This window comes from Crinia signifera, chromosome 3 (genome assembly GCF_055691185.1).
Source record: "Crinia signifera chromosome 3, ASM5569118v1, whole genome shotgun sequence".
Taxonomy (NCBI): Eukaryota; Metazoa; Chordata; class Amphibia; order Anura; family Myobatrachidae; genus Crinia; species Crinia signifera.
The window spans coordinates 196544350-196572315 of record NC_139219.1 but is presented as its reverse complement, the minus strand read 5'-3'; the positions used below and the strand labels follow the sequence as shown (position 1 = coordinate 196572315).

General features: G+C 45.3%; 1 protein-coding gene across 2 annotated transcripts in view; it reads left to right on the top strand.

Annotated features, from left to right (window-relative positions):
* The window catches only part of LOC146064101 (CD109 antigen-like), a 160218-nt gene extending 133190 nt beyond the window's left edge, over positions 1-27028 (top strand). For both annotated transcript variants that reach the window (XM_083177200.1, XM_083177201.1), the window contains 11 exons: positions 1915-2091; positions 2901-2982; positions 4220-4451; positions 6519-6696; positions 12724-12914; positions 13665-13811; positions 13952-14017; positions 15260-15396; positions 15917-16067; positions 17614-17716; positions 26775-27028. In XM_083177200.1, the coding sequence (XP_083033326.1) occupies positions 1915-2091; positions 2901-2982; positions 4220-4451; positions 6519-6696; positions 12724-12914; positions 13665-13811; positions 13952-14017; positions 15260-15396; positions 15917-16067; positions 17614-17716; positions 26775-26965 (1655 nt within the window). In that variant the 3' untranslated portion in view covers positions 26966-27028. The remainder of the gene's footprint in view (positions 1-1914; positions 2092-2900; positions 2983-4219; positions 4452-6518; positions 6697-12723; positions 12915-13664; positions 13812-13951; positions 14018-15259; positions 15397-15916; positions 16068-17613; positions 17717-26774) is intronic.
* The last annotated feature ends 938 nt before the right edge of the window (positions 27029-27966 follow it).

The following is a 27966-nucleotide window of genomic DNA, read 5'->3' as shown; positions in this document are numbered from 1 at the left end:
ATAAGTATGCCTGTGCAGAACTCTGCAATGCAGGCTGCCTGTGTGCGGTGGGCTGTCCAGCGTTTAGACACCACACTTTCCGGCAGGGGGTTCCGTGTACAGCGGAGACCCATCAGCGCATCATACAGAAATCAAAATACATTTGTATGTGGGGAGGGGGTATCGGGAGTCAAAACTGATGTGCGGTCGGCGCACGCTTCGCAAGAGCTTCCTCAGGGAAGATGGCAGTGTTTCAGACACTCATGGACACTAGACATAGAGAGAGAGAGAACTATATAAAACTAGATCTACACATATATTTTAAACCAACAAAAATGGTTCCTAAAATAAATAACTTACAAGGTAATGCACATAAGTGTTTAAGGTTACGGTGCCATTTAAAAGCATCATGAGAATTGGACAAATGCCATGCATAACCCTTTACAGATGTATGAGTGCAACAACAGCAAAAGTAGCACCACCCCTTTATTTAATCCCAATTTATTTAAAAATTCCTCTCTTCATAGCATTTCTTTACACTGGTTGAAGTTGTTAAGGAATGTTGTTTTCTCTATAAAGTAATCGTGGAAGACAGCAAAACATGTGACCCATTCAACGCTGGTGGTACCATTATGCATTCCTAGTTGGTCATTCATGCTGTGAGTTTATTGTCAACATGGCCTCTCAACATTGAATGCCGACTACTAATAGGAAGAATCATATTCTTATTCCCTGTTTGAAACGTGGGGTTTTGTAGTCATAACCCTGAGCCAAACTCTTGGTTCCCAAATCCTCACTGGTGGCAGGAAGCACGAACATCCGCCACCGCTTACTGCTCACCTCCACCGACACAGACTACCACAATTATACTAATCGCACATGCTCTAACATATGCGATTAGCATCTTGCGATAAGAGCTGCCCTTTGCAAAGCAGCCAGCGGGGGTTGAGCGTGTCCCCCACAGCTCTCCCCCTCCTTGTCTGCCTGGCAGCCCCCTGGTCAGATGGCTGAAGGGACTGCCGGGCTCTGCCTCCTCGTTCCTGTACCTGGAAGGTGCTAGGGAGGAGGAAGTAACTGGTCTGGGCAGCACAGCAGGAGGCTGCCCAGACACCAGGTGAGGGGGAGCGGTGCGGGGGTCATGCGAGGTGGCATTGGATGTGGTGAGAAACATATAGGCTTCTATGGGGTATCACCAGCTTTTGCCAGGACTTTTTGGACAAGGGCAAAACAGCACTGGTCAGTTATAGAACTAAGGGGAAGTTATATCAAAACATTCAGGGGTAGATGTATGAAGCAGTGATAAGGGAGGAGAAGTGATAAAGTTCTTTATCACCGGCCAATCAGCTCCTAACTGTCCCTTTTTAAACCCAGCCTGTAACTTAACAGTCAGGAGCTGATTGGCCAGTGATAAAGTACCAGGCACTTTATCACTTCCCCCATCTTATCACTGCTTCATACATCTACCAGTCAGAGAGATAAAATGAAGAATTGGAAATAGCAACAGTGGCACCGAGAGGGGGTGGGCACTATTGTCCATGCCTCTGCTTCATGGAGGGGGTCTGACCTGCAGCCACTTTGTGCAGCCACTGCCACTTTCTCCTGCCCAGCAGATGTTGGTCCAAGGAGGCTTCTTCCTCTGACTAGAAGGGCAACGAGTGATCACACTGATCATGCGCCCTACGTGGATCTGACCCTGGCTGAGGGTCACATTATGCTCCCCCTGTAGCTGCTTATGGCACATAAAAATTGTTTTTAAAAGGGGTGTGACCATACCTCAGTGAAACCCATGCAAGTACGTGGAGAATATACAAACTGCGCACAGTTAGGGCCATGGTGGGTATTAAACCCATGACCTCAGTGCTGTGAGGCAGTAATGCTAACCATTACACCATCCATACTGCCTCATATATTTCCCTGCTTTTACTGTTCATACAGGAGATCTTCTTGGTCCTTCAATAAATGGTCTTCAGTCACTTATCCAGATGCCTTATGGATGTGGAGAGCAAAACATGATTAATTTTGCACCAAACATTTATATTCTTGTGTATTTAAAAATAACGAATCAGATTAAACCAGATGTTCAAGAGAGATCCATAAGCTTCATGGAACAAGGTAAATGGGCAGTGTACTGTACTTTTAATGTTTGCATATACATTTATAAAAAAGAAGTACTGTGTGTATTTGGTGGAGAATTTACTTAAATAAGTATGAAGGCGATATAGGACCCTCTTCCCTTCCCATGTAATTGAGTACTCAAAGACCACATTACAGGTGTGGACAATACTAATAACCCTAGTCCACATATACTGTATATTCTGTATGTGCATATAGGGGCCAGGGTAGTGCCAGGCATTCCCTAACTTCTGATGCTGTGCATTCTTCTCAGCAAAATGAATGGTGCAGCCAAAACTGAGTGAGATGACAATGTCAGTAAGTTGCTCAAAGGGTAATAAATGCAGCTGCATAATTATATCCTCCCCTGGAAGAAGTGAGGAGCAGTGCAGTGATATCTACATCAGCTATATATAAAACATAGTGGAATAGGGTGAGATGTACTAATCCTTGAAAAGTGATAAAATGGAGAGTGATAAACCACCAACCAATCAGCTCCTACCTGTCATTTTCCAAACACAGCCTGTGACATGGCAGGTGGGAGCTGATTGGCTGGTTGTTTATCACTCTTATTTTTATCATTCAAGCTTAGTACATCTGGTCCATAATACGAATTTGGGAAGGTAGGAAAGTCTCCCGCTTTCCTCCCACAACCCCTTACCTGCGGCACCAAGTCCGGTATTTTGCGGGTCCGCGGCAGAGGCAAAACTGAAGTAATCAGAATAAACCCCTTAGTTCAAACTATGAAAATATATAACTGTTTCTGTCCACATTCTGTATCCATTTGCTGGTTTTATTCTTATGCCCAGGTTACCGAAATGAATTGACTTACTTGCGACATGATGGTTCATTTAGTGCATTTGGGAATTCTGATGCCTTTGGAAGTACTTGGTAAGCAATTTATATATATACAAAATACACATGATGATAGTATTAAGTTCTACATAAACTTATGGAAAATGTTAGTGCTCTGGTAATAAAGTACAGGTGAGCTTATTTGTGTTGTGTATATGCAATGATTTGGATGAATTAAATTTAGTACAGTTGTATTCTACTCGTACCCTGCAGTAGTAATTTAATCATTTTCCTGAAATATACAGTATTAAATTAATTTAAACCATTAATTTAGAATCAGTGGTGTGTTTGTAAGAAATATTAATTTGCTATAAATTTATGAGCAGTACAAGAAAGGACCGCTAAATCCAATTACAAGTAGTCTAATATAAAAGATCAATAGCATATACACTTATGCAAGTGGTGGTTGTATTCGAGATAAAGTTGAGATAATGAAGGGAGGTATTTTCCTATACAGCCTTTAACTAAATGTAGTTGGGTGATTTTAATTTATTAGTTTCAAATTGCTCATATTAACATTAACAACATAGTGAATTATTTGGGCAAACTAATTTTGTTAATGTTGAACAGTTTTGTCACATGGACGATTTAACTGGTTTAAAAAAAGACAAAAAAAATTATCTCAGTTTATCCTATTCCGTTCATTGATCCCATGTATTTCAATGGGCTTTTCAGGCTTTGTAACACATGCTGAAAGCCTACTGAAATTTCTCAACCAGCCACGAACCGTGCATTGGGTTCCCTGTTCCCTATAACCACAACAGGAAAGGACAGGGTGGAATGATCCCTCTATGACAGGGATATTCTATTAGGGGAACTCTCCGTGCTGCAAATTGTTAGTTTTATAGTTATAGTTGGAGTGTTCCTCTCTGTCCGAGCCTGGTGATTAGGGTCACCCAACCTCTATACGATCAAGCCTTATTGTGAATGAGATGGATCTGACTCCTACTATGGAGCAGGACCCAATTCATTCAGCATGGAGCTTTCTTGAGCCTCTAGATGTAGGAGACCTCTAAAAAACAAATCTAGCATGTGACCTACTCTTAGCTCTTTGTACATACTGGTTTTTGTGGAACTACAAGCACCAGCATTCCAACACTTCCAATGGGACAACTGTGTGATATGCCTGTCCATCGCCTCCTGTGGAGCTCCTGTGCTTCTCTAGAGGGTATGGACCAATGGCAGTATGAAATATACAAAAGTAAAAATATCCAAACCCATTCTTGTATCACCTGCATTCCGTGAATGTACATTATATATGGATTTTTTTCAGGCTTTCAGCATTCGTGTTTAGATGTTTCCTTCAGGCTCGACCATTTATTTACATAAATCCAGATGTCTTAAACTGGACAGTAGAGTGGCTGGTGCAGTACCAGGATATGAACACTGGAGTATTCTCTGAGCCTGGGCGTGTGATTCACAAGGAACTGCAGGGAGGTCTGAATGGCCCCATCACCCTGACTGCGTATATACTGACCTCACTGCTAGAGGATGAATATTACAGAGTAAGTACCAGATGCTTATTAAAGTTTGCACATAGATGTGTTTATTTATAATCAATAATTAACTATGGGGAATCAAACAAATACTACAGAGTATATCATTTTACTTGTATTTTCATATGAAATTTAACCTCAAAACATAGTGATGTACTGTATGTTTCACAATAAAATAGCAAATTCTACAGAATTTAGCTACTCACAGAAGGAAACAAACATTTATAGATTATTTTAATATATTTTAACCCTGTAATTAAACTTCAAAGCTTGGAAATCTAACAAGCAGTTTAATGATCATACTGGGCCCCAGGGGCGGATCCAGGATAAAATGACAGGGGGGGCACCATGATAAAAGAGGGCTTAGGTGGGGGAGGGCGGTGTTAGTGGTGCCAGTGTACATGCTAAGAGAGCAGCAGAGAGGGTGGGAATGGGATTAAAAATAGGCCCTGGCATTTAAAGTACGCAGGCCCACCATGGCAACAAAAGTGAAGGATGTAGTTGTGCGCGCGCCGAAGGCGCGCTCCGGGAAAGGAGGTGTGGCCACTCAACAGGGGGCGTGTCCTTGAGTGTAGTGTACAACACCATATACAACTTCTACACATTATGCAACAAAATACTAGACCCCATTATACTTGCCCCTTACACATGATGCCAAATGGAATGAGCCAAAATTCACATAATGCCACATGGATTAAGCCAAAATTCACATAATGCCACATGGATTGTGTCAAAATTCACATAATGCCACATGGATTGAGCCAAAATTTACATAATAACACACGGATTCAGCCCAAATTCACATAATGCCAATTGGAATGAGCCAAAATTCACATAATGCCACATGGAATGTGTCAAAATTCACATAATACCACACGGATTGAGCCAAATTCATAAAATGCCAGATGGATTAAGCCAAAATGCACATAATGCCACATGGATTGAGCCAAAATTCACATAATGCCACACGGATTGAGACAAAATTCACATAATGCCACACAGATTGAGCCAAAATTCACATAATGCCACCTGGATTGAGCCAAAATTCACATAATGCCACACGGATTGAGGCAGAATTCACAAAATGCCACACAGATTAAGCCAAAATTCACAATACGCTTCATAAACAGGGACATTGTCCACCAAAGGCACGCATTAAACATTTACACCATAATGTCCATTACACGTTAAGTTACACGCCATTATATCCATTATGTATTATGTCAAACACCATAATGCCTATTAAAAATTATGCTACATAAGTGCTGCTTATCTACATGCTCATTGCCAAGGGGGATACATGCTCGCGGTAAATGGGGGATAGCCGCCATGCAGAAGTGATAGCCACTGACAGTGGCAGAGCCTGGCTGTATTCAGAGCACTGCAGGTCCCGGCAAATTGAAATAATACCCCTTTCACACCAGAAAATGCATTCCCAGGTTGGCCCCTTTTACACCAGCCTAGTCCCTGCATTTTCTGGTGTGAGGGGGAGAGAAAACCACCCCTCCCCTTTAACCAGTTATCTCATTTAACCAGCTATATCTTCGTAACCAACGGACCCATTTACATGAGACAAGTATCATATTGAAGAACTTTTGAGTGGGCTTTGAATGATTTTGGTCCAGTGAAACTGGAACGTTTGGTTCCAGAGTAATCTGCCCTCAAAGAACATGAACAGCCATGAAATTACATTTCAAAAATAAAACAATCGGTTTACACGTAATAACTCTGGAACCGATTGACCAATATGGACCAGCCTGGTATCATATTGAAGGCCCAGCGATTTGGAATTAAATGATCAATCACAAGCTTCTGTGATGCCGTGGGGGGGACTGGCACCCATCGGAACTGGGTGGGGGTTGGAATTGACGGGTCCCATATTATCCTATGGGGAAAAACATTACAGCTTTGCCAGGCGATATCTCCGGTTCCCGGGGGGATAGAGACACGGGGCTGAGCTCGTTGGAAAGCCCTGGTCCTCAGCTACAAATTGACACTGCCACTGCTGGGCCCATGTATGTTGATTCAATGAGTTTTCCATACTTGAAGTACTGTATGTGATGTCATTTGTTTTAGGACCGTTACCAGTCCAGAGTTCTCAAAGCTGTGCAATATCTGGAGGGAAAGTTTGCTGAGGGAATTTCCAGTAATTACACCTTGTCAGTTGTTGTGTATGCGCTATCACTGGCCAATAGCACCAAAGCAGCGGATGCACTCAACCAACTCGATTCAAGGGCAACTGAATCAAGCAACGGTTAGTTCATGTTAAGTCTTTATGAATGTTTAAAGCAAACAATAATTATACAATACAGTATATATAAGTTTTCATCATAAAATGTTTTTTGTATATTTGTCTATTCTTGTTAGTGATATATCTCCGAGCAACTCAATTCAGTTTGTGCATTACAATAATGGGAATAGGTTTATTTTTACTTCTTTTTGTGTGACTAAGTTAATGCAATATTAAGCTTATATAGAATATTTACCCTTATGTTTACAGTGCACCTGTTACCTACAGTACACTCAATATTGGCAGCCATCTTGTAGACTGAAGTGATAGAATGCAGCCTTGCAAAGTATACCTCATATATATTTAATAAAAACTGTAAAAATTAGTAACTCAGATCCAGTTCCCATTTTGGCCAGGCAATGATGACACAATGAAGATGTGGGGCTGCCAGAACTAGGAAGTAACTGCAGGGATTCAGTATTGAATCCCGGTGGTCGGGATCCCGGCATTCAGAATCCCGACGCCGGAATTCCGACAGCCGAAATGCCGACAAGGGGGGGACGTGGATCGCCCCCCCCCTTGCGGGCTCGCTGCGCTTGCCACGCAGCGGGCCCGGTGCCTCGCTACGCTCGGCACACTAATTTATTCTCCCTCCAGGGGTGTCGTGTACACCCACGGAGGGAGAATGTGTCTGCATTTCGGCGGTCGGGATTCCGGCGTCGGGATTCTGAACGCCGGGATCCCGACCGCCGGGATTGTAACTGCATCCCAACTGCAGGGTGCCATGTTATGCACCCTTCAAGCCAAATACAGGTGACAGTGGGCAACAACAGTGCCACCCCCCTAGGCTCTGCTTCATGGGGATTGCCTTGCTCACTCACCCCTCCTTTCTGGCCCTTAACATGTCCCTGAAAAATTAATAAAAGCATTCTCATGAGTATTTGTTTGCCTACAAAATGGCTCTCTACTGCAGAAATGAGCCTTTTCATATAAAATGAAACATGTGGCTGTTTATTCTTTAAATACATGCCAGTTATTCAGCACTTACCACTCTCTCTTTAGGCTAGGGGTCTTCAACCTTTCCGACAGTGTGGGCCACATTAAAAAATTAAACGAAGTCCGAGGGCCACTAATCTCTACTGTGGTATTTAGCACAGCCTTTCATAGATAGACATCACAGCCCCGGCATACATAGTTGGCATAGCTGCCCATACACATAAACCCTGCCCCCAATATATAATCAGCAGCAGGGCTATTTCTAGACAATTAGGGTCCCAGTGCAAAAAGAAAAAAAATGCAGCTCCCCCATACATAATATTATATTGAAGAAATTGTGCGCGCCGTAGGCGCGCGCTCCCCAAAAGGGGTGTGGTCTAATTATAAGCGTGTGAACTAGCAGGAAAACCATTACCTGACATTTCACTTTTGCAACCTGCATGACCAGATATTGGTTACCGCAGGAATGGTTGTTGTCCTTCCACGCTTAAGTTGGCTGGCTAAAGGCCGCACCGTGACATATAAACATGAAGGCCCACACAGTGACCTAGAACTCCTCACAAATCAAGCCCAAGCAATGACAGGCTACTTAAATCAATATACACTGTTTATCTGTAATGCCCATTATGCATTGTGCCACACACCATAATGCCCATTACACATTATGCCACACACCATGATGCCCATTGCACTATAATGCCCCCAATACTCCTGCTTATACATATGATGCCCGCAGCAGTGCCTCTCATAAAATGCCACCAGTAGTGTCCCTTATAAAATGCCACCAGTAGTGTCCCTCATAAAATGCCACCAGTAGTGTCCCTCATAAAATGCCACCAGTAGTGTCACTGGTCAGAAAGGGGTAATTCTAGATAGCCAGCACAGCCCCCATAAAGCACAGCAGTTCATAGATAGACAGCACAGCTCCCTCCACCCCAAACATAGGCATCTCTGCACAGCCCCCCCATTGATAATCAGCACAGCACTGCCAGCCCCCCTCCCCCATAGTCAGCACTGCACAGCCAGATGCTCCCCTCCCCCAATATTCAGCACAACATTGCAGCCAGCTTAACCCCCCCCCCCCCCAGTCAGCACCGCATTGCAGCCATCTCACCCCCCCAGTCAGCACCGCATTGCAGGCAGGCAGCTCACCTCCCCCCTCCCCTTAAGAAACCTGCCTTAATCTCCGTATTTCCCTTTCAGAGGGCTGCTCCTGCTGGCGGCGGCGGCGGCGGCTGTCTTCAATGAGAAGGAGGCAGGCAGGGACGGGTGCGCAGCATCAGAGGTCTGGAGCCGGTTGTCACGCGGCGGCGGCTGTCTTCTCTGAAAGGGCGCGGGCTGGACGTGTGTGCAGCTTCAGGAAATCCACAATGTGCATGTCCCGTCCACCCTAGCCACTGCACGTCCTCCTCCGCCACGTCCCCCATGTAAAGGGATGAGCGTGGAAGGTTTTGGCTTATTTAAACGGCACTTACAGGGTTGTTGGTTTTTTTTAAACGGCATTTACAGGCGGGCCAGTCAAAACAACTCAGCGGGCCACTTGTGGCCCGCGGGCCATGGGTTGAAGACCCCTGCTTAGGCCTTCGCAAGGATACCCAAAATAGGTGGTTGCAAGTCATACAGTTTGAAAGCTTATAGTGTCTATTCCTATTGGCCACAGGTTATGACATGCAAGTATAGATTATATATGCTTTGCTATGTAGTTATTGTAAAAATATAAGATATACAGTGACACATATGTATGTGACTTTATAACAGCAGAATTTTGTTTTGTGACTGACACAAAATGATTGACAAGGACAAATACTCTGTAGAATAACTATTTTGGGCGTGATACGGCATGTTGTATTCAGAATTCCTACACTCATTATGGTGAGATAAACTTATTGATATGTTGTGAATGTCGACTTTCAGGATGCTGGTACTGTCATCAACACTCTTATTTTACAATAATCCTAACTAGAGTCTATAGGTCCATACACACTGGGCGATTATGCCCAGCGTGTATGGACAGCGATGTTCGCTATCATCGCTGGGGGGAAAGCTGCTCAGTGCATACACAGGGGCTTTCCCCTGACCGTGCCACCAGCAGGGGGAGGATGGCTTTGCATAGCGCAGCGTTATGCAAAGCCATCCTCAATGCCGCTCATCTACTGGTAATACCAGCAGATAAGCGGCTTTCCTGGCGATGATGCAAACTTGATGTTTTGAGCATCTTTCAGCTCAAAGTTGCCCAGTGTGTATGGGCCTTATCCCTAACCCTGATTGCTACATAACTTCTTACTGTAATTAAAGCAAGATTTATGATGATGAACACGTCGACCATTTGATTAAACATACCGACACTCTGACATTGCAGTATCCATAATTTGAATGTCAGCATTACTAACTAGGGGCCTTATTCTGGTTGGTGCGTACATTTCCGCATACTTTCGGATGGCGGTTTTTAGCCGTCTGCGCATGCGTGGGGAACGCTATGTGCATGTGCCACGCATGGTCTCCGTACTTGTACTCACTAATACCGTACAGAAATGTGCACCGCAATCACTCGGGAAATATGGGCGTATTAGGGGCATCATTCGGAACTACACAGGGGCGTAGTTTCAAAGTGGGCTAAACTGGGCGGAAACATGGGCGGACACGGGGGAGTGCACTTATTTTGGTAGGCGTGCATTCGGACAGCACACCGAATGCACGCAAACAAAAAGGCAAGAAATATGCGGTGTCCATAAGCAAGTATTGCTTTGCGGACACCACTCGGTCATGCGCTAGGCAATCGGAACGCCTAATCACTAAAACCATTGTCAGCTGAACACAATACAATCCACTCCTTTACTCATTACTTGTTAATTACACGCTTGTCACTGTTTCAATTGGAACCATTGCAGCTTAAATGGACCATTACTAAGCACACACATATATGCTGCACTTTTCACACACTTTTACACTGCAAATAATGAACACAACTTAATATTAATAATAGAAATACACATGTCACTTCTACATGTATCAATTAAACCACACATTTGGGGGAAACAAAAAAACATTTATTACATGAACTTATAAAATAAATTAGAAACCGTCACAAATTAATAGAAAACAATCCCTTTTTAATGAGGTTGCCTAATTGCATAAGTGGGTCATGTGATCGATTTCTGTGCTCAGATAAATAGTGTTGTATTTAGCGTAAATACTCCGCATCGGTGCGTACGGCCAGGTTCCCGTACGTTCTGACGCGGTAAGACCGTGCTTACGCTGTAAGACCGTGCAGAATCTGTACGTGTCCACCGCACACGCAAGGTTTGTATGTCGTCCGTACACACGCCCTGTTCTTAAAGAGTGAGTCCGTCCGAATGCGGAGGCTCGATGGGCGTTTATACGGATGATGTCCGCATAGCGTTGCGTGCGGACCGCTCCGTAAGAATTCGGGAAAGTACGCACCGATCAGAATAAGGGCCTATATCTCACTATTTCAGCTGTTCGTAGCAGCTTAAGATTTCTTCACTTGGTCATTATTACAGCTAAATTGTTAACTATTAATTGTTCAACAAATCATTTGTTTTTGTATTAAAACTTATCAAAAAGTCTATTTTAGCGCTACAAAGTAACAAAAAGGAGCTGACATACTACTTGCTATAACAAAGTTGAGTGTACTGAACAATGGAACACTGATTTAGCATCAGTTGCAGTTTGGCTAAAACAGCAAAACTGCAATGGTGTCTCTCGCATGCTGGGGAATGTCCGGCATCGGACAATGCCACTCTTCATGCAAAGTCTCTCCCCGAGATGGGATTGCAGTACTCAAAATGCAATTGCATACTTCTGGGATGCACCACAGTTTTAGCTTCACGTATCCATGATGCGGTGGCTGTGCATGCGAAAAACACCTAATAGCAGTTTGTACACTTTAGGGATTAAAACTGAATTAGGCCCAATGGGGGAGATTCTCTAAGGTGAAAATGTGGTAAAAACCCCGTTATCTGGGTTTTTACAGCATTTCGGGATGCTCTAAGCATCCCCCGTCGGGTTACCGCGGCGGGGGGCATCGCCAGAAAAAATCTGGCGATGCCCCATAGAAGCCTATGGGCTTCTAACGCGAACCCACCGCCACCCCGCACGGACCCCCGCCGCCCCGCATCGCCCCCTCACCTGTGTCCGGGCAGTACAGAGCTGTGCTGCCCGGACCTGTGACCTCCTCCCTGCACTTATCCTTTATCCGGGTGCAGGGAGGAGGAGAGCCCGGTGCAGCAGCAGCGCCGGGTGTGGGAGGGAGGGGGGAGCCGTAAGGACCTGCTGGGACCCAGCGACTCTCACCGCAAAGGACAGCTCTTAACGCAAGAGCTGTCCTTTGCTATAATTATCTCATATGTTAGAACATATGCGATAATTATGATTGCGATGAGCGGCGAAGGGGGGCTGAGATTCTTAGAGAATCTCCCCCCATGTCTGCTAGTTATTTGACTAGCCTTTGTTCTACATTTAAAATCATACTTGCCTACTTTTGAAAACTAGTTTCAGGGAGATTATACTTGGTAATAGAATTTTGCAAAGTGCCCCATTGAGGGGGCGTGTCAAGCTCCACCCTAAAGAGCGTGTCTAGTTCCATATGTGGAGAGATTGTGAAAATATATTGTGAACATGGCACCTAGAAGCGTGGGTGTGTAATTTAAAATGACTTATATCCAAATTTAGATGAGCCCCAAAGCAGTTAGTAAGAGCTACTATACTTTAAAGTGCTGGGAAATGGTGCTGATGATTCAATGTAAATGTATCTGTCTCTCTTTCTTTTTTACCCCCAAAATGTAACAGTGTAATGTGTGCTAGGTGAAATGAGGGAGATTTCTAGACTAATGAGGGAGAGAGGGAGATTGCTTCAATTTCAGGGAGTCTCCTGCAGAATGCAGGAGGGTAGGCAACTATGTTTAAAATATTATTTTACTGTCATTTTTCTGCTTAAGGGTATATCAGAGACTCTTATTGTTAAGAATGGTTATCGTATATCCACAAATTAATGAAATTATACTGAAATTATTTTATTATGTTTTATGCGTTTAGGAGGGACAAAGTACTGGTCTTCTCCTTCTGAAAGTACAAGTTATTACTGGCAGCCAAGGACAACAGATATAGAGACGGCAGCCTATGCTCTGCTTTCCTACTACCAGCAGGCCAGGATTGCAGAGGGCATCCCTGTCATGAAATGGCTCAGTGAGCAGAGGAATTCTCTTGGTGGCTATTCATCTACTCAGGTAACAAATGTTATATATTTATTACAAAACGTATTGTTGTATCTTGGCCATTGAGTGCAGGGTGGTAGGTTTTGATTCTTTAACACGGGACCTGTGAAATCTTTGGCACTGTACTGATATGGAAAGTTTCCCATTATAGAACATAAAAGGTGGTAGAGACTGAACATCGAGTGCGTCCCAGCAACGTACTCTACCAGCGGGGTCATCTAGTGTGTACGGGGCTTGAGACTAGCCTGAATGTGCCCATACACGGTGCGACAGGGCCGTGCGATGAGATGCGTGCTCCCATGCACATCCCATCGCACAGCACAAGGGCGTAACTACCATAAGTGCAAGGGGGGCAGCTGCTATGGGGCCCATCTTTGCTGTTTAAGTAATATGTTTTACATATATTTATCACCATTAGTTGCTAAATAAGGGGCCTTTACAAAATTTTGCTAGGGGGCCTATGAATATCTAGTTATGCCCCAGGCACAGCACAAAGTCTGTGCAGCCCATGCTTTTAGTTGTAGATTGCATCGTATCTAGTACAAAACGCACGGTGCTGCAGCACATTGTATGCTTTTTGTACTAGATGCAGTGTTCAGACATACCAAATAGGAAACACAGGGGAAAGACTGGAGGAATACAAGAATGTTTGCTGCAGGCATAATAGAAATGCAATATATTAAAATGAATTTATATTATGTGTTATATGTTTTTATGAATAGTATTCTGTATACTGACAATGTATTGTTCATCTATCACAAGGACACAGTGGTTGCATTGCAGGCTCTATACCAGTTTGTGTCGGTGGTGCCCTCTAGTGAAACATCACTAACAGTGACAGCTACTGGACCATTTGTACCGAAAACATTTCATATTAATTCCAACCTCCTTCTGTTACAAAGTCAGCAGGTAAATGTGGCTTTTTGTCATGGATAAATACAAGCATTTACTGTGCTTGTGTGTGTGCGTGTGTGTGTGTGTGAGTGATTGTGTGTGTTTTTAAATAATTGTTTGTCTTGTTCTCAACTTGTGTTTTATTTGAACCCTAGATTGAAGTTGCCCAGCCACTGTTAATCAATGTTACTGCATCTGGCAGAGGATTGGCTCTTGTCCAGGTATTCCATTGTATTATTTCTTGTGTAGACTGTTTTGGAAGCGTGCTTTAACTGCTGTGTATGGAATTGGAGTATATAATACATATTTCAGCATTGTCAACAATTACACAGCTCTTCACATTGTTTGTGTGGGATATGGTCATTTGGTCTACAGCATGATGGTCGACAAGCATTGGGTCAACACCATTAGGTCTACATGGGTCTAGGTCAACATGGGTCTACTTCGACATGGCTTTAGGTCGACAGGTCATTAGGTCTCCACAAGCATTAGGTTGACAGTCAAAAGGTCACCATGGGGTTTTTCACTTTTATTTTGAGCGGACATGTGCCGACAGGCAGTATTTCATGCCCTACCATCCACTAGGGCATGGTGGGAGAATAAAATACTGTTTGTCCATGTTGACAGTAGTGACATTCGGGTAAAAAAAAAAAAAAACAGTGGAAAAACCCCATGTCGACCTTTTGACTGTCGACCTAAACAATGTCGACCCAATGCTTGTGTTGACATAATGACCTGTCGACCTAATGCCATGTCTACCTTGTCCCATGTCGACCTTTCCCCATGTCGACCTAATGGTGTTGACCTAATGCTTGTCGACCATCATGCTGTAGACCACATGATCCCAATCCGTTTGTGCATAAACCAATAGTACATTTTCTATAAGGTGACACATTCTTGTAGCTCAAAAGTTTAAAGTTTTCATAATTTTAATATTATGGTTGGCCATAGATCATAATCATGAAAATGTCATTCCTACTGTACACATGCAATTTTTGTTTTTTAGATATTTGTATAGGGCTTATATATATATATATATATATATATATATATATATATATATATATATATATACTAGGGTTTATAGTGTATGGATTCTACATCCCTACGTGGCATTGTCCTTCCTTCGTTTATTATAGTAGGCCCTTGAACATTTTCAGCCCAATTAGGCCCTTAATCCGGCTCTGGGAGGACATTTTCATTGGCTATGAATATAGGACCTTCTTGAGGAGAGGGCTGGAAGAAAAGCAGCAGACCAGTCAACTGGGCCACAAGTATATTTCAGTTGCTGTCATTAAAGACATGGCCTGTGGAAATTTGTCAGGGAACAAACTCTTCAAAGAGAAATATGCAGACATCATTGAGGACAATACATATTTTATACAATCTGATGAGCAAAGATGACAATCGCAAACAAACAATAAGTCTGGCAAATGGCTGACACGTTTACACATTTTTTGCAGCTTAATTTAGTATATAATCGTAAGCCATCCTCAAGGCGTAGAAAAAACACCGCTGGGCCCGAAGCATTCCAACTAGATGTGAAAGTGATAGAGGATCCAAGTAACATTCAGAGGCTTTCTGTGGACGTATGCATGAGGTAAATCTCCATATATTCTAATCTTCTACCCATATTTTTTAATCGTTTTAGTCAGTGCTGTTAGGTGAGGTGAATGACTGGGAAGGCACTGGGTATTATCAATATCAGATTTACACACAGACACGCATATATGAATCTGTTCATGTGGGCAAGGATTAGAGTGGCGATGGCCTGTAATGGTAGTAGGGGGAATAAGTTCCACCTCCACCGCAGCCATGCACAGTAATTCCAACAGAAAGCCTATATCAGCTGCTTCCTTTTCTGACCATGGTGTATTTGATGTCATGACACTTCCGCCACAGAAGAGCCACTAAGAGGAGCAGGCTCTGTGCATGCTGAAGACAAGGTGAGAGGGGTCTGGAGGGACACAGAGGTGGGGAAGCTGTTGGATGTACACAGGGCATGGAACTGCTGGAGGGACACAGGGAGTGGACTGCTGGAGTGAAAGAGGCAGATATGTGTATATTTTTTATAACAATGTATGTATCAAACTGCTTACTTGATTATTTTGTGTTCTCAGCTACCTTGGCGAGGATGCAGAGAGTGGCATGGTACTCCTAGATGTTGGATTTCTTAGTGGATTTAAATTAAGTCCTGAAGGTATACCCACCAATGATCCTCTTAAATTGGTGGAGCCAAAAGATGATAAAGTTTACTTGTATCTTGATTCAGTAAGTATAAAAGCATACAAAATGTTAAAATTGTTTACTTTGTCGACACCAAAAGATTTTCAGTCAAAAGGTAGACATTGAGAAAAAGTCGACAGTCAAATGGTAGACGTGAGTTTTTCATAATTAAAAAAAAAATTTGTCTGGACTTTTTCTTACTTTACTATTCACATGGACTTCAAACCGGAAGGGTACATGTACATGAACCCAGGGTACGCGCTACACTACTTGGGCATCCATTGCTGAGTGTTGACATTGACACCAGAAAACATGAAAAACTCATGTTGACCTCTTCATGTGTTGACCTTATGACTATCGATTTTTTGGCATTGTCGACCTTTTGACTGTCTATCTAGACATTGTGCCAAATGTAATAGGGTGTAAGGATCAGACAGTGAGAGATTTTGGGAATGTTTTCACATTCTTTTAAAGCGGCAATCATTTACACCAAAACTGGGTTGATTTTGCAATGTAATTGATTGCTGCTTTAAAAGAATGGGAAAACTCTCCCAAAATCTCTCACTTTCTGATACTCTCACCCTATTACATTTGGGGCCTGATTCTGGTTGACTCAGTAAGCTTGCAACTATGCGACTGACTTATATTTGCGGCCTCCTGGATGAAGACAGGGCAGCCGGCTGTCAGCCACCTGCCCCCAGCACACTGCGGCACGGACGCATTTGCATTGGAAAGCCCAGTGTTTGCATGGGGAAGCCCATGCAACACTGGGTGTTCACATATCACAGCATAGAACCCCCCCATGTGCGAGCACCATGCCAACTGTGCGGGTCGGCGAGGACGCCCACACAGGAGCCCTGCACATGCGCGTATGAGAATATACATATGTGCAGTACGGATTCAGTATTGAATCCCGGCGGTCGGGATCCCGGCGTTCAGAATCCCAACGCCGGAATCCCGACAGCCGAAATGCCGACAAGGGGGGGACGTGGATCGCCCCCCCTGCGGGCTCGCTGCGCTGGCCACGCAGCGGGCCCGATGCCTCGCTACGCTCGGCACACTAATTTATTCTCCCTCCAGGGGTGTCGTGGACACCCACGGAGGGAGAATGTGTCGGCATTTCGGCGGTCGGGATTCCGGCGTCGGGATTCTGAACGCCGGGATCCTGACCGCCGGGATTGTAACTGCATCCCGTGCAGTACTTTACAGTGACACAAACCACAATGGGGGAAATTTACTAAGATGTGTATTCTACTTCACATGTGATGTTGCTATGGGCAACCAATCAGATCCTGTCTACTTTCATCTAGAGGGTGCTAAATTAATAAGAAGTAGATTCTGATTGGTTGTCCATAGCAACATCACATGTGATGTAGAATACACATCTTAGTAAATTTCCCCCAATGTTTTTGATTGCTCATCTATGTTCATTTATTCACACTCACCATTAATCTAATCCTAAATCAGAAATGATGTTGAAATAAAATGATAAGCATTTTTTTTTTTATATTATTTTTTCTTTTATTCAACATGACCATATTTATTTAACCGTAGCTTGCAGGTTTCAATGTTGCTTGTTTTTGTCCCTTAGCTGACCAACAATGACTTTTGCGTGTCTGTTCCAATGGTCCGTTTTGCAAAAGTTGCTGCTTCTAAAGACGCTGTGGTGACAGTTGTAGAGTATTACAACACAAGTAAGTGTAGGCATGTATACATATTGCATGTTTATAGCATGGGGTATTGAACTGAAATAACAACCTGCTAGGATTTCATTAGCTACATCTAGCAATTTGACAAGTTAGTTTTAAATGTTTAAAATTTCATTGGAGCACATTTAAGTCAGCTGGTGAAAGCAGGTGGATTAGAACTCATGTGGCCCTAAGCAAGGCACTGATTTGGGGTCCCCCTTCCTCAACAACAATATTATTTCCCCAATGACATTCATCACCTCTCTTCCCACTCTGCAGCACGAGTCATGCACTGATAATAGTGCCGTGTCTGGCCAGGGCCAGTCAAGTTTATTTTTTTTGTATTCCTCCCATTCCTTTCAAAAGATACAATGCACAACTTTGCTGCAAAAAGTGGTGTGGTCTCACAAGGAGGGGTGTGATCAAACAGTAGTACCCTGATTAAAATGATGTAATAAAGTAGCACAATCTTATTTACATTATGCCACACTTAGTGGGTAATTTTGGTTGGTTTGCAAAAGCAAGATCCTTCTTTAATGGACAAAACCATGTGCACTGCAGGTGGGGCTGATGTAACTTGTGCAGAGAGTTACATTTGGGTGAGTTATTTGGTTTCTATGCACAGTAAATACTGTATACTTTATTCTGACACCCCCATGGTGTCCCTGATTCAAATAACAGCACATGGTAGTTTCTCTTATTCACATCACGATTCACAACACACATTAGTGCCCCTTATTCAAGTTACACTACACAGTAATACCTATAATACACATTACAGCACACAATAGTTCCACAAAAACAAATGGCCACAGTAGTCAGGGCTGGCAACAGAAATCTTGGGGCCCCATACACAGATATCTCTGGGGGCCCCCCTCCTCATCAAGCACTGTAGTGGTGTGGAGCAGGGAGAGACTTGTGTTGCGGAGCAGGGTAGGAGGATGGGAGTAGTGGTACAGAGCAGGGCAGGAGGATGGAAATTGTGGTGCTGAGCAGATATGGTGGGTGGGAGTAGTGGTGCGGAGCAGGGTTGGAGGTTTGGAGTATTGGTGTATGGAGGGAGGGTGGGAATAGTGTTGCAAGATGTGCCATATAATAGCTGAGCCCAGCGCAGAGTACCTCTTCACCCAACCCATCAGTGCTCTTGGGCCACTTCACTGGCGACCAGACATCTAAGTGGCTTGGGTCTGAGCAGTTGGGTTCTGGGCGCCGGCGAGTCTGAGTGTCTGAGTCGCAGGGGGTCTCGGGGCTAAGCAGCAGCAGAGCCAGTGTCTAAGAGGTGGGGGGCCAGGTGGCTGAGCAGCAGGGGGCCCAGGTGACAGGGCGGCTGTGGCTGAGCGAGGCACTGGCTTTGGGCCCCTCAGATCATTGGGGCACGGGACAGCTGTCCCTTTTGGCTCTCCCCCGTCGCTGGGCCCAAAGTCAGCAACGAGTAACATACACACATACATATACAAACAATCGTACACACATAGATTACATACATATGCACACAAACATGCATACATGTATATACACATAGAATACATGTACACATGTATACAACACAGACATACACATATACAGTACATATACATGTAGTGCACTTGCACTGAAATCTTGAGGGAGGATGACAGCAGCAGACACTTATGTCAGGTCTGGCCAGCAGCATCTTTTTCATCTTTAAACTCCCATCCATGGCATAATCCCGTGATCCGCAGCTCTTGATGGGGGGCAGGGACAATATTATACAATGACATGACTGATGACATGTCATATTTTCACCACCCCCTTCGCACCCAACCCGGGAATCGCGGCAAATACCAGCGAATCGTGGCAAATAGCCGCAAGGGGGGGGGGGGGGGGCTACACTGGCAGACTGACACTGGCAGGTATCAGTAATTAAAGGGAAGCAGAGCTTGGCGCTGAGATCCTGGGCAGCGGAGCTGGGTGGGCGGGGGCTGAGCAGCCGGACGGCTGGCTTTGGGGCCCCTTACATTGTCAGGGCCCGGGACGGCTGTCCCTCTTGACCCCCCCTGTCGCCGGACCTGGCAGTAGTAGTGCCGCTTACACACATAATGCACACAGCACAGTAGTAGTGTCCCTTATACAAATAATGCCTACAGTAGTAGCCTTCCACATGTGTTTTGGATCTGTATTGTTTTTAAAAACCCATCAAAATTGCTAAAATTGCAGAAATAGGGATTTTTATGCTCCTATGCTATTATAAACCACAATAACATTAATTTTCACTCATTTCCAGTCTATCCTGAATACCTCACACCTCACAATGCTGTTTCTAGGGTGTCAGTTTGAAAAACTAGGCCCCAAAGAGCACATAATGCCCCCCCCCCCCCCCCAAAAAAAAAAGAAGTACAAGAGGAAATTGTCCCTGGGTCCTCCTTCCCACCCTTATGTTGCGTAAATAGGACATGCATACTTTTACAAACCAATCATTTCAGCGACAGGGTCTGAAATTATGGGTTTGTTTGGGCCCCCACAAAAAAAGAAGCTGTTCATCTCTCCATGTACAAACCGAGGCAAGATGTCGTCCTCATCCTCCGATTCCTCACCCCCTTCAGTGTGTACATCCTCATCCTCACAGATTATCAATTCGTCCCCGCTGGAATCCACCATTACAGGTCCCTCTTTAGACTCTGGAGGCAATTGCTGGTCTTCGTTGAAGAATTGATCATTCAGTTTGATGAACATCATGTTCTTCTCATTTTGTGGAAGCAACCTACTATGCCACTCACTGACTAGGTTCCCGGCTGCACTAAAAACTCTTTCGGAGTACACACTGGAGGGGGGACAACTCAGGTAAAATAGAGCCAGTTTGTACAGGAGCCTCCAAACTGACATTTTTTCTGCCAGTACAGGTACGACTGTCTGAAATATCTACTTGGATACTGTCACCAAAGTAATCCTCCACCATTTATTCAGTGGTGACAGCGTTGTATGTTGTATGTGACAGCAAACATGTCAGCAAACATTGGCAGGTCCAGACCAGATGTCCAAACTTGCTCCTGCCTGCCCTGCATCACCACCAGCGGGTCGTGTGGGAAATTTGTGTTTCCTCGCAGCCATATATGTGGGAGAAAATGAAGGAGGAGCTGTTGCCATATCATGGTCCACTTCAGGTGACAATCTCCGGACCAGCAGGTCTTTGCCCCACTGTAGACTTGTGTCTGCTGGAAACAGACACAACATATGCTTTAAACCAAGGATCGAGCACGGTGGCCAGAATGTATTCCTCTGACTTTAATAGACTGACCACCCTCATATCCTGGCAAAGTGTATGAAGGGCTTCATTCACAAGAGCTACATGCTATGTGTAAAAACAATGCTTTAGCTCCTCCACCACTTTATCCAGCTGCTTCTCCAACAGCCTGATCAGGGGAATGACCTGACTCAAGCTGGCAGTGTTGGAACTGGCTTCACATGTGACAAGTTCAAACGTCTGGAGTCACGTGCATCCCCGCTCCTTTGCCTATGTCGTAGGTGGCTGCGTAGGCTTGAATGGCCTTTTGCTGCTCCTCCATCTGCAGCATATAAAGGGTGGAGTTCCAGCACATCACATTCTCTTGTTTGAGGTGATGGCAAGGCAGGTTGAAGAGTTTATGATGGCGCTCCAGGTGGAGAATAGCGAAAGTGTCCCGCAATTTTGCAGGCCCCCGTGTCACGCCTGGGATTTGAGTCAAGACGACGAAGGCCCCAGGTGTAGGCTCTGACTGATGGATGAATCGAAGAGAGGCTTGATTAGACCTGAATACATGAACCCATAGTATGGCACTGGAGTAAGCCCAGAGGCAGGATGAGCATGAAGAAGACAGTGGTAAAAGTACAATCACTTTTATTAAAGATCAACAGGTGATAAAAGCCAGAGAAGATTGTACTTGACAACTGCTAGAAAGTAATTGGCACACAATTACAGAATACACAAGAAAAAATTGAGCAGCGCTATTGAAAATTAAAAAAAAAAAAACAGATTTGTAGGTCTATTACAATAATTTATTAATGCATGCTAAAAACACACTATGCCAGTACTAAAAACAATGATGTTATGCTATAAAAGAAATGAATAAAATTGAGAACTGTGCTCAAAGTCCTCACCAACCCAGAGGCGTAGCGAGCCCGGAGCCGGCGGAGCACACGCTCCGGGCGCAGGAAGCTAGCCTGGCGCCGGAGCTGTGCCGGCACCGCCAGCTCGCTCGCCCGCCTCCGCCGTTGCCCTGCCCGCTCCCCCGCGAGAGACGTGCTGCAGCTATGTAAACTTCTCAACACGTCTCCCGCACGCTGGACCGCTAGCCAATGGGCGCTTGCGGTGCAGAAGCCAATCAACTGGTGGCTGCTGGACCGCGAGTGCCTATTGGCTAGCGGTCCAGCGGGAGATATGAATATTTAGCAGCACTGCAGTGTTCTCCCGGACACAGCGGGGAGCGGGGAGCCAGGAGGAGGGGAGGGAGGGATGGACGCGACGCAGCGCAGCGCAGCACAGCAGGGGGAGGGGTGAGGTAAGGTGCACCCTCCCACCCTGCTGCATCCACCCTGCATCACCCACGCACCCACCCACCCACCCAGCTGCACAAACCCACCCACCCTGCTGCAAGCAGCTACCCATCCACCCTGCTGCACAAACCCGCCCACCCTGCTGCAAGCAGCCACCCACCCACCCTGCTGCACAAACCCACACAACCCACCCACCCTGCTGCACAAAATCACCCACCCACCCTGCTGCACAAACCAACCCACCCACCTGCACAAACCAACCCACCCACCCACCCTGCTGCAAGCACACACCCACCCACCCTGCTGCACCCACCCTGTTGCACCCACCCACCCTGCTGCACTAACCCACCCACCCTGCTGCAAGCACACACCCACCCACCCTGCTGCACCCACCAACCATCCCACCCTGCTGCACCCACTCACCCTGCGGCACCAACCAACCCTCCCGGCCTGCTGCACCCACCCACCGACCCTACCACCCTGCTGCACCCATCCTCCCACCTTGCTGCACAGCGGCCGGGAGCGGGCCGCTGCACAGTTCTGAACCCCTGGGCAACGAGCAAATTCAGTCCCCCTTGGCATCGAGCATGAAGCCCCTTGGCATTGAGCATGAAGCCCCTGGCATTGAGCATCTAGGTAAGTGGCACTTATGTGTCAAATGTGTAATGGGCATTATAGTGTGTTATATAGTATGCAATGGGCATTGCGGAGTGTTATATAGTATGTCATGGGCATTGCGGAGTGTTATATAGTATGTCATGGGCATTGCGGAGTGTTATATAGTATGTCATGGGCATTGCGGAGTGTTATATAGTATGTCATGGGCATTGTGGAGTGTTATATAGTATGTCATGGGCATCATGTGTGGGCTTATGTGTTATTGGAATTACAAAGTTCACTAAAATGTGCAATGGGCATTACGGTGTGTGGTGTAATGTTGGTCCGTGCCAAGTTTTCACTGCGCAGGAGCCTCACCTATGACATATTGGGGGGGGGAGGGGGGGGGGCGCAAAACATGCCCTTGCTCCGGGCGCCGTGGCACCTAACTACACCACTGCACCAACCACACAGTTTTTAGGAGGGAAGCAGCCTGGAGAGTCCCAATATTCAGAAATCCATTTGAAGCATCAAATGTCCCCGCAATGTCGGTCCAGAGGGAGAACAGGGTGAAGGATAGTTCTTGCAAGGAGTGGCCCAAAGATGGCGCAAATAACCAACTCCTACCGCTGATTGTGTGAAGTGGGATGTTGTCCTCTATCTCTTGGTACCTCTGTGGATTTGATTTTTTTTGTATCCAAAATGGGATTTGGATGGAAATAATCAGGTCTGCAATCCAGAAGTCCTTGGTTGGGAGGTGCAGCAGCTTCCTTACGCGTTTTGCTACACCAGGTAGCTTTATCAAAGGACCTCCGCACTGCGCACTGATGCAGTTCTTGAATGTGACTAAAGCCGATAAACATAATAACTTGAGATAAGCTTGGGAGCAATGATATAGATCACCAGACACTTGAGAACTATGATTAGAGCATCGACTACTTTGAGAACGATGATTAGAACATTGGATGCTTGGGAGTGATGGTTAGAACATCAGATACTTAGAAGCGATGATTAGAGCATCGGATGCTGGGGAGCAATGATTAGAACATTGATAGCACAAGAATGATGGCTGGAACATCGATAGGAATGATGGTGAAACATCAATAGCACAGGAACGATGGTGGAACATCGACAACTCAGGCTAGGCAAGGTAATGCTGAGGTGAGTATCCTTCTCTGGATAGAGGATCACAGAAGATGGAAGCAAACACACTGCGCAGAGAGACACAACTGCATAAGACAATTGAAGTACCAGCAATTAGGTCTAGATTTCCCAGCATACTTATACCCACTGGGAAGCGGGGATTGGCTGACAGTATGATGAAGTATTACAGGGAAATAGACCACACAGGATTGGCTCAGAATAACATGTGACTAGAACCAACATTGCAGCCTAGTCAATTGCTTAGTGAAAGAAGTACCGGTGTTCTGAATTCCCCTCTGGGATGATGAATGACTCCCAGCAGCAGCAGTAGCAGTAAGCATAGCAGTACAGAATCCTGAATAGAAGAGGAGTCAGTCATGATGGTGACATTGCCTGCAGGACTACCTCCGATCCAGATCAAGGAGGAAATTAACGAGGAGTGACTTGCTGCTGTGGTTTTCAAGCACTTGTGGTTTTCAAGCACTTGGATACAACAGGATCAAGGGATTTAGATGTCCCTGGACTGCTTGCGGTCCTAGCCACAGTTTCAAACTAAACGAACTACAGGTGATGCATAAAAGAGGATTTCCCTAGGTGGCCAACGGCCGTACCCCTGCTTATTGCAGCTTTACGTAAGCTACATATGGCGAGTCAATTGTTGTACAGATCTGGATAATAATTCCAGACCAAAGAGGTGGATTTCTTGGTCTTCTGCCCAGGCATGGCGACGGCCTTTTGCATCCCATAGACAACAACTGTCTCGCCCGGTGCCTCATTTAAGCAAACCATATCACCATCAGCAGCATCCTCCTTGTCAACTTCCTCCACAGCGCCAGCTACATCAATATCCTCCTCCTGCTGTACAACATTGACACCTTCAATCCCAAATATAGGAACTGGGCTTTGGGTGATCCTTCCAGCATATGCAGAGGGCATGCAAATGGTGGAAAGAGCCACCAACACTCTTGGACTCTCCTTGGGGATTTGTGATATTTAGGGCGGGATGTATCAACATACATCCCCGCCCTTCGCACGGCAGCCGCCGCGATGCTACCGCATATGTACTAACATATGCGGCCAGCATCGGGCTGCGGTAACGGAGACCCCCGCGATACCTGTGATGTGGGCTGCGGGGGTCTCCGTCACCTCCCGGCGGCTGCCAGCGTCCCCCTGCATCTCCTCCTCCCCCCTGAAGCCGGATGTCCTCCCGGCTGTGACACCAGGGGGAGGAGGAGGTTAAAGAAGGGAGGGGGGGGGGCGGCGTGCGGACGGCGTACGTCGGGCGGCGAAAGAAGCCCATAGGCTTCTATAGGGTATCGCCACCCTCTGGGTGGCGATACCCTGGCCTGCGAAAACGGGGCGAACCGGTGATAGTACATAGCAAAATGCGGTAAAACGGGGGTTTTACCGCATTTTCCCTTTAGTACATCCCGCCCTATGTCTTTAGAAGGCACAGTTGTTTGCTGTGTTTTTAGAGACAGCTTAACTTACTTACATTTTCTAGTGGGGGGGGGGGGGGTGAGATCTTAGATTATTGTGTGAATCTGAACCATTTGTCATGAACATTGGCCAGGGCCTCAGGCTTTACGTTCCTTCTGAAGCGATTTACATTTTTTTTTTTCTTCAAGTTATTGAACTTTGCCATTTTAGATTTGACATGCCCTCTATGATGACATTGGGCATTGGCAGATGACGTTGCTGGCATTTTATGTTCTATGTCATGACTAGTGGCAGCAGCTTCAGCACCAGGAGGAAGGGCTTCTTGTTCTTTCACAATTTTATCCTCCAAATAATGGTTCTCCATTATCATTCTGGACATACACACATACACCATATCCACAGAAACACACACAACATACAGCCCCCTCCCCCCACTCACTTCCTCAAACATCAGAGGAGTGTACCTGTTTAGCTGCTGTGGACAAATCCCTGCCTCGCCCCGGCCAGCCACACGTAGCACTGACTAACCGGGAGGAGCTGCATGCTGCCACTGCAGCTAGCTCCCCTGCTGTCAGCCCGAGAAACAGCTTCTGTAGGCTGTGTTTAAAATCAGACAGCAGGGGGGCCTTCTGGATACCTGGAACCCCCCCCCCCCCCCTCACACGTGCAGGCCTGAAATCCACTACTGAATGGAAGACCCCTTAGATCCATAAACAGACATAGTGCCTTTGCTTTTATGCTGTGCTAGAAAGCCTACTCTGTTATCCAGTCAAAAGCATGAATGCACTGATATAAACCAGTATACAATAATGTCACTCACAAATAATAAGTCTACATTTCAGTAGCTTTACAATGAATCCAGCCTTGACTCTTATAGAAAATATTATTGTATGAAAGATTAAACTTTCTGATAATAATCAAATAGAGTATTTTCATTTCCTGTAATGCAGTCATGTGATCTGAAGGTTAAGAGCCAGGGGATCGATTTATGCAGGGCTGGATTGAGGGCCTAATGGGCCTGGAGCTGAAATTGTTCAAGGACCTCTTTTGAAAAGTGGAGAAGGTGACGCCAATATAATGTAGAGATGTAGAACTCATACACTGGAGGCCCCAATGTCTCCCTAACTATATAAAAGTATAAAACTTGCATAAATGTGTCAAATAGAGATGCTATTTTAATAGTTATGATTTATGGCTAACTGGTATCTGTCTGGTGATCATCACGATGGGCCTATTTTTATGTGGAGGCCTGGAGCTGCAGCTCCAGCCACCTCATTGTTAATCTGGCTATGCATTTATGTCACTGCTACAATGCTTTACAGGCTAAAACAAAGGTCTCATTTGATTTTTGATTTTTAAATATAAATGTTCTTAATGCTGGTTATCTTTATTTCAGGAAACACAGCAACACGAACCTATAATTCTTTGACAATGAAAAACATATCTTATTGTGACTTCTGTGGATTCAACTGCACTCAATGTAAATCGAATATACCAAAAAATCTTCAGAGCAGCAGTGGTACCACAGCAACATTCTCCATGCTGTGGTTCTGCGTGGTCTTAGTATGTTACCTGTTGTTGTTGTAACCAGAGTCATCGCATGTCATCATTACTGACATATCATTTTTCTATTTTAAGAGCATTGTTCAAATTATATAACTACTGATTTATTTGTTGAAAATAAATGTAAATTGAATATCATTTCTGCTTCACAAAATACTTAATACCATAAATATGGTAATGACAAAGTAACACAGGTGACCATTATAGTCATGTTAATAATCACTAATTGTAAGTTGTTTTAGGGAAGTGTGCCAATTATTAAAATTACATTTTAAGGGGAGTGTTTATCAAAGCTTGAAGAGAGATAAAATGATGAGATTAAGTAGCAACCAACAAACTACTGACATCCTGTAAAATGTAAGGTAGAAGCTGATTATCTGGTACTTAATCTCTCACAATTCTATTTCTATTTATTATCATTTGCAGCCAGCACTTAGAGGCTGGGCGGTTGCCCCCGCAGTGGGTACAGGTGTGCCGAAAACAGCACCTCTGACCCAGCAGACAAGTAGAATCGTTAAACGCATAACACTTGCCCTTGGCCGCACCAGCGACAGGGGGGTCAAGGGGGACAGCCATCCAGACAACCTTAGGGGCCACAAGGCCAGCCACCCTCTGCTCAGTCCTGCACTGTGCATGAGGGACTCAGAGACAGCTACCCCATTCCTTTCACCTCGCTCCCTCGGAATAGATTGATGCCCAGCCCTGCCGATCAGCCACTCTGGAGTCAAAAGGGGGCAGAGCTACAATGGTCTGGGGGTGGGGCTACATGGGACTCCAGGCAAGCCCAGCGCTACCCACTCAGCAAGGTATGCAAACAAAGCAGGGAGACACCAGTCTGAAGAGGCACTCTGCTGCCTTACTGAGGTGCGCTGCAGTTGTCGGCTGCTTCAAACTATTATAGGCAGCTGTGGAGCCGGCAGAGTGAAGTCCAGGGCTCGCCTCGTCCTTGCTGGCTGCATGACTCCTTTGCTCTTTAATGACAACAACTGACAACTCAGAAGAGGACTACAGCAGCCGCTGCCAAG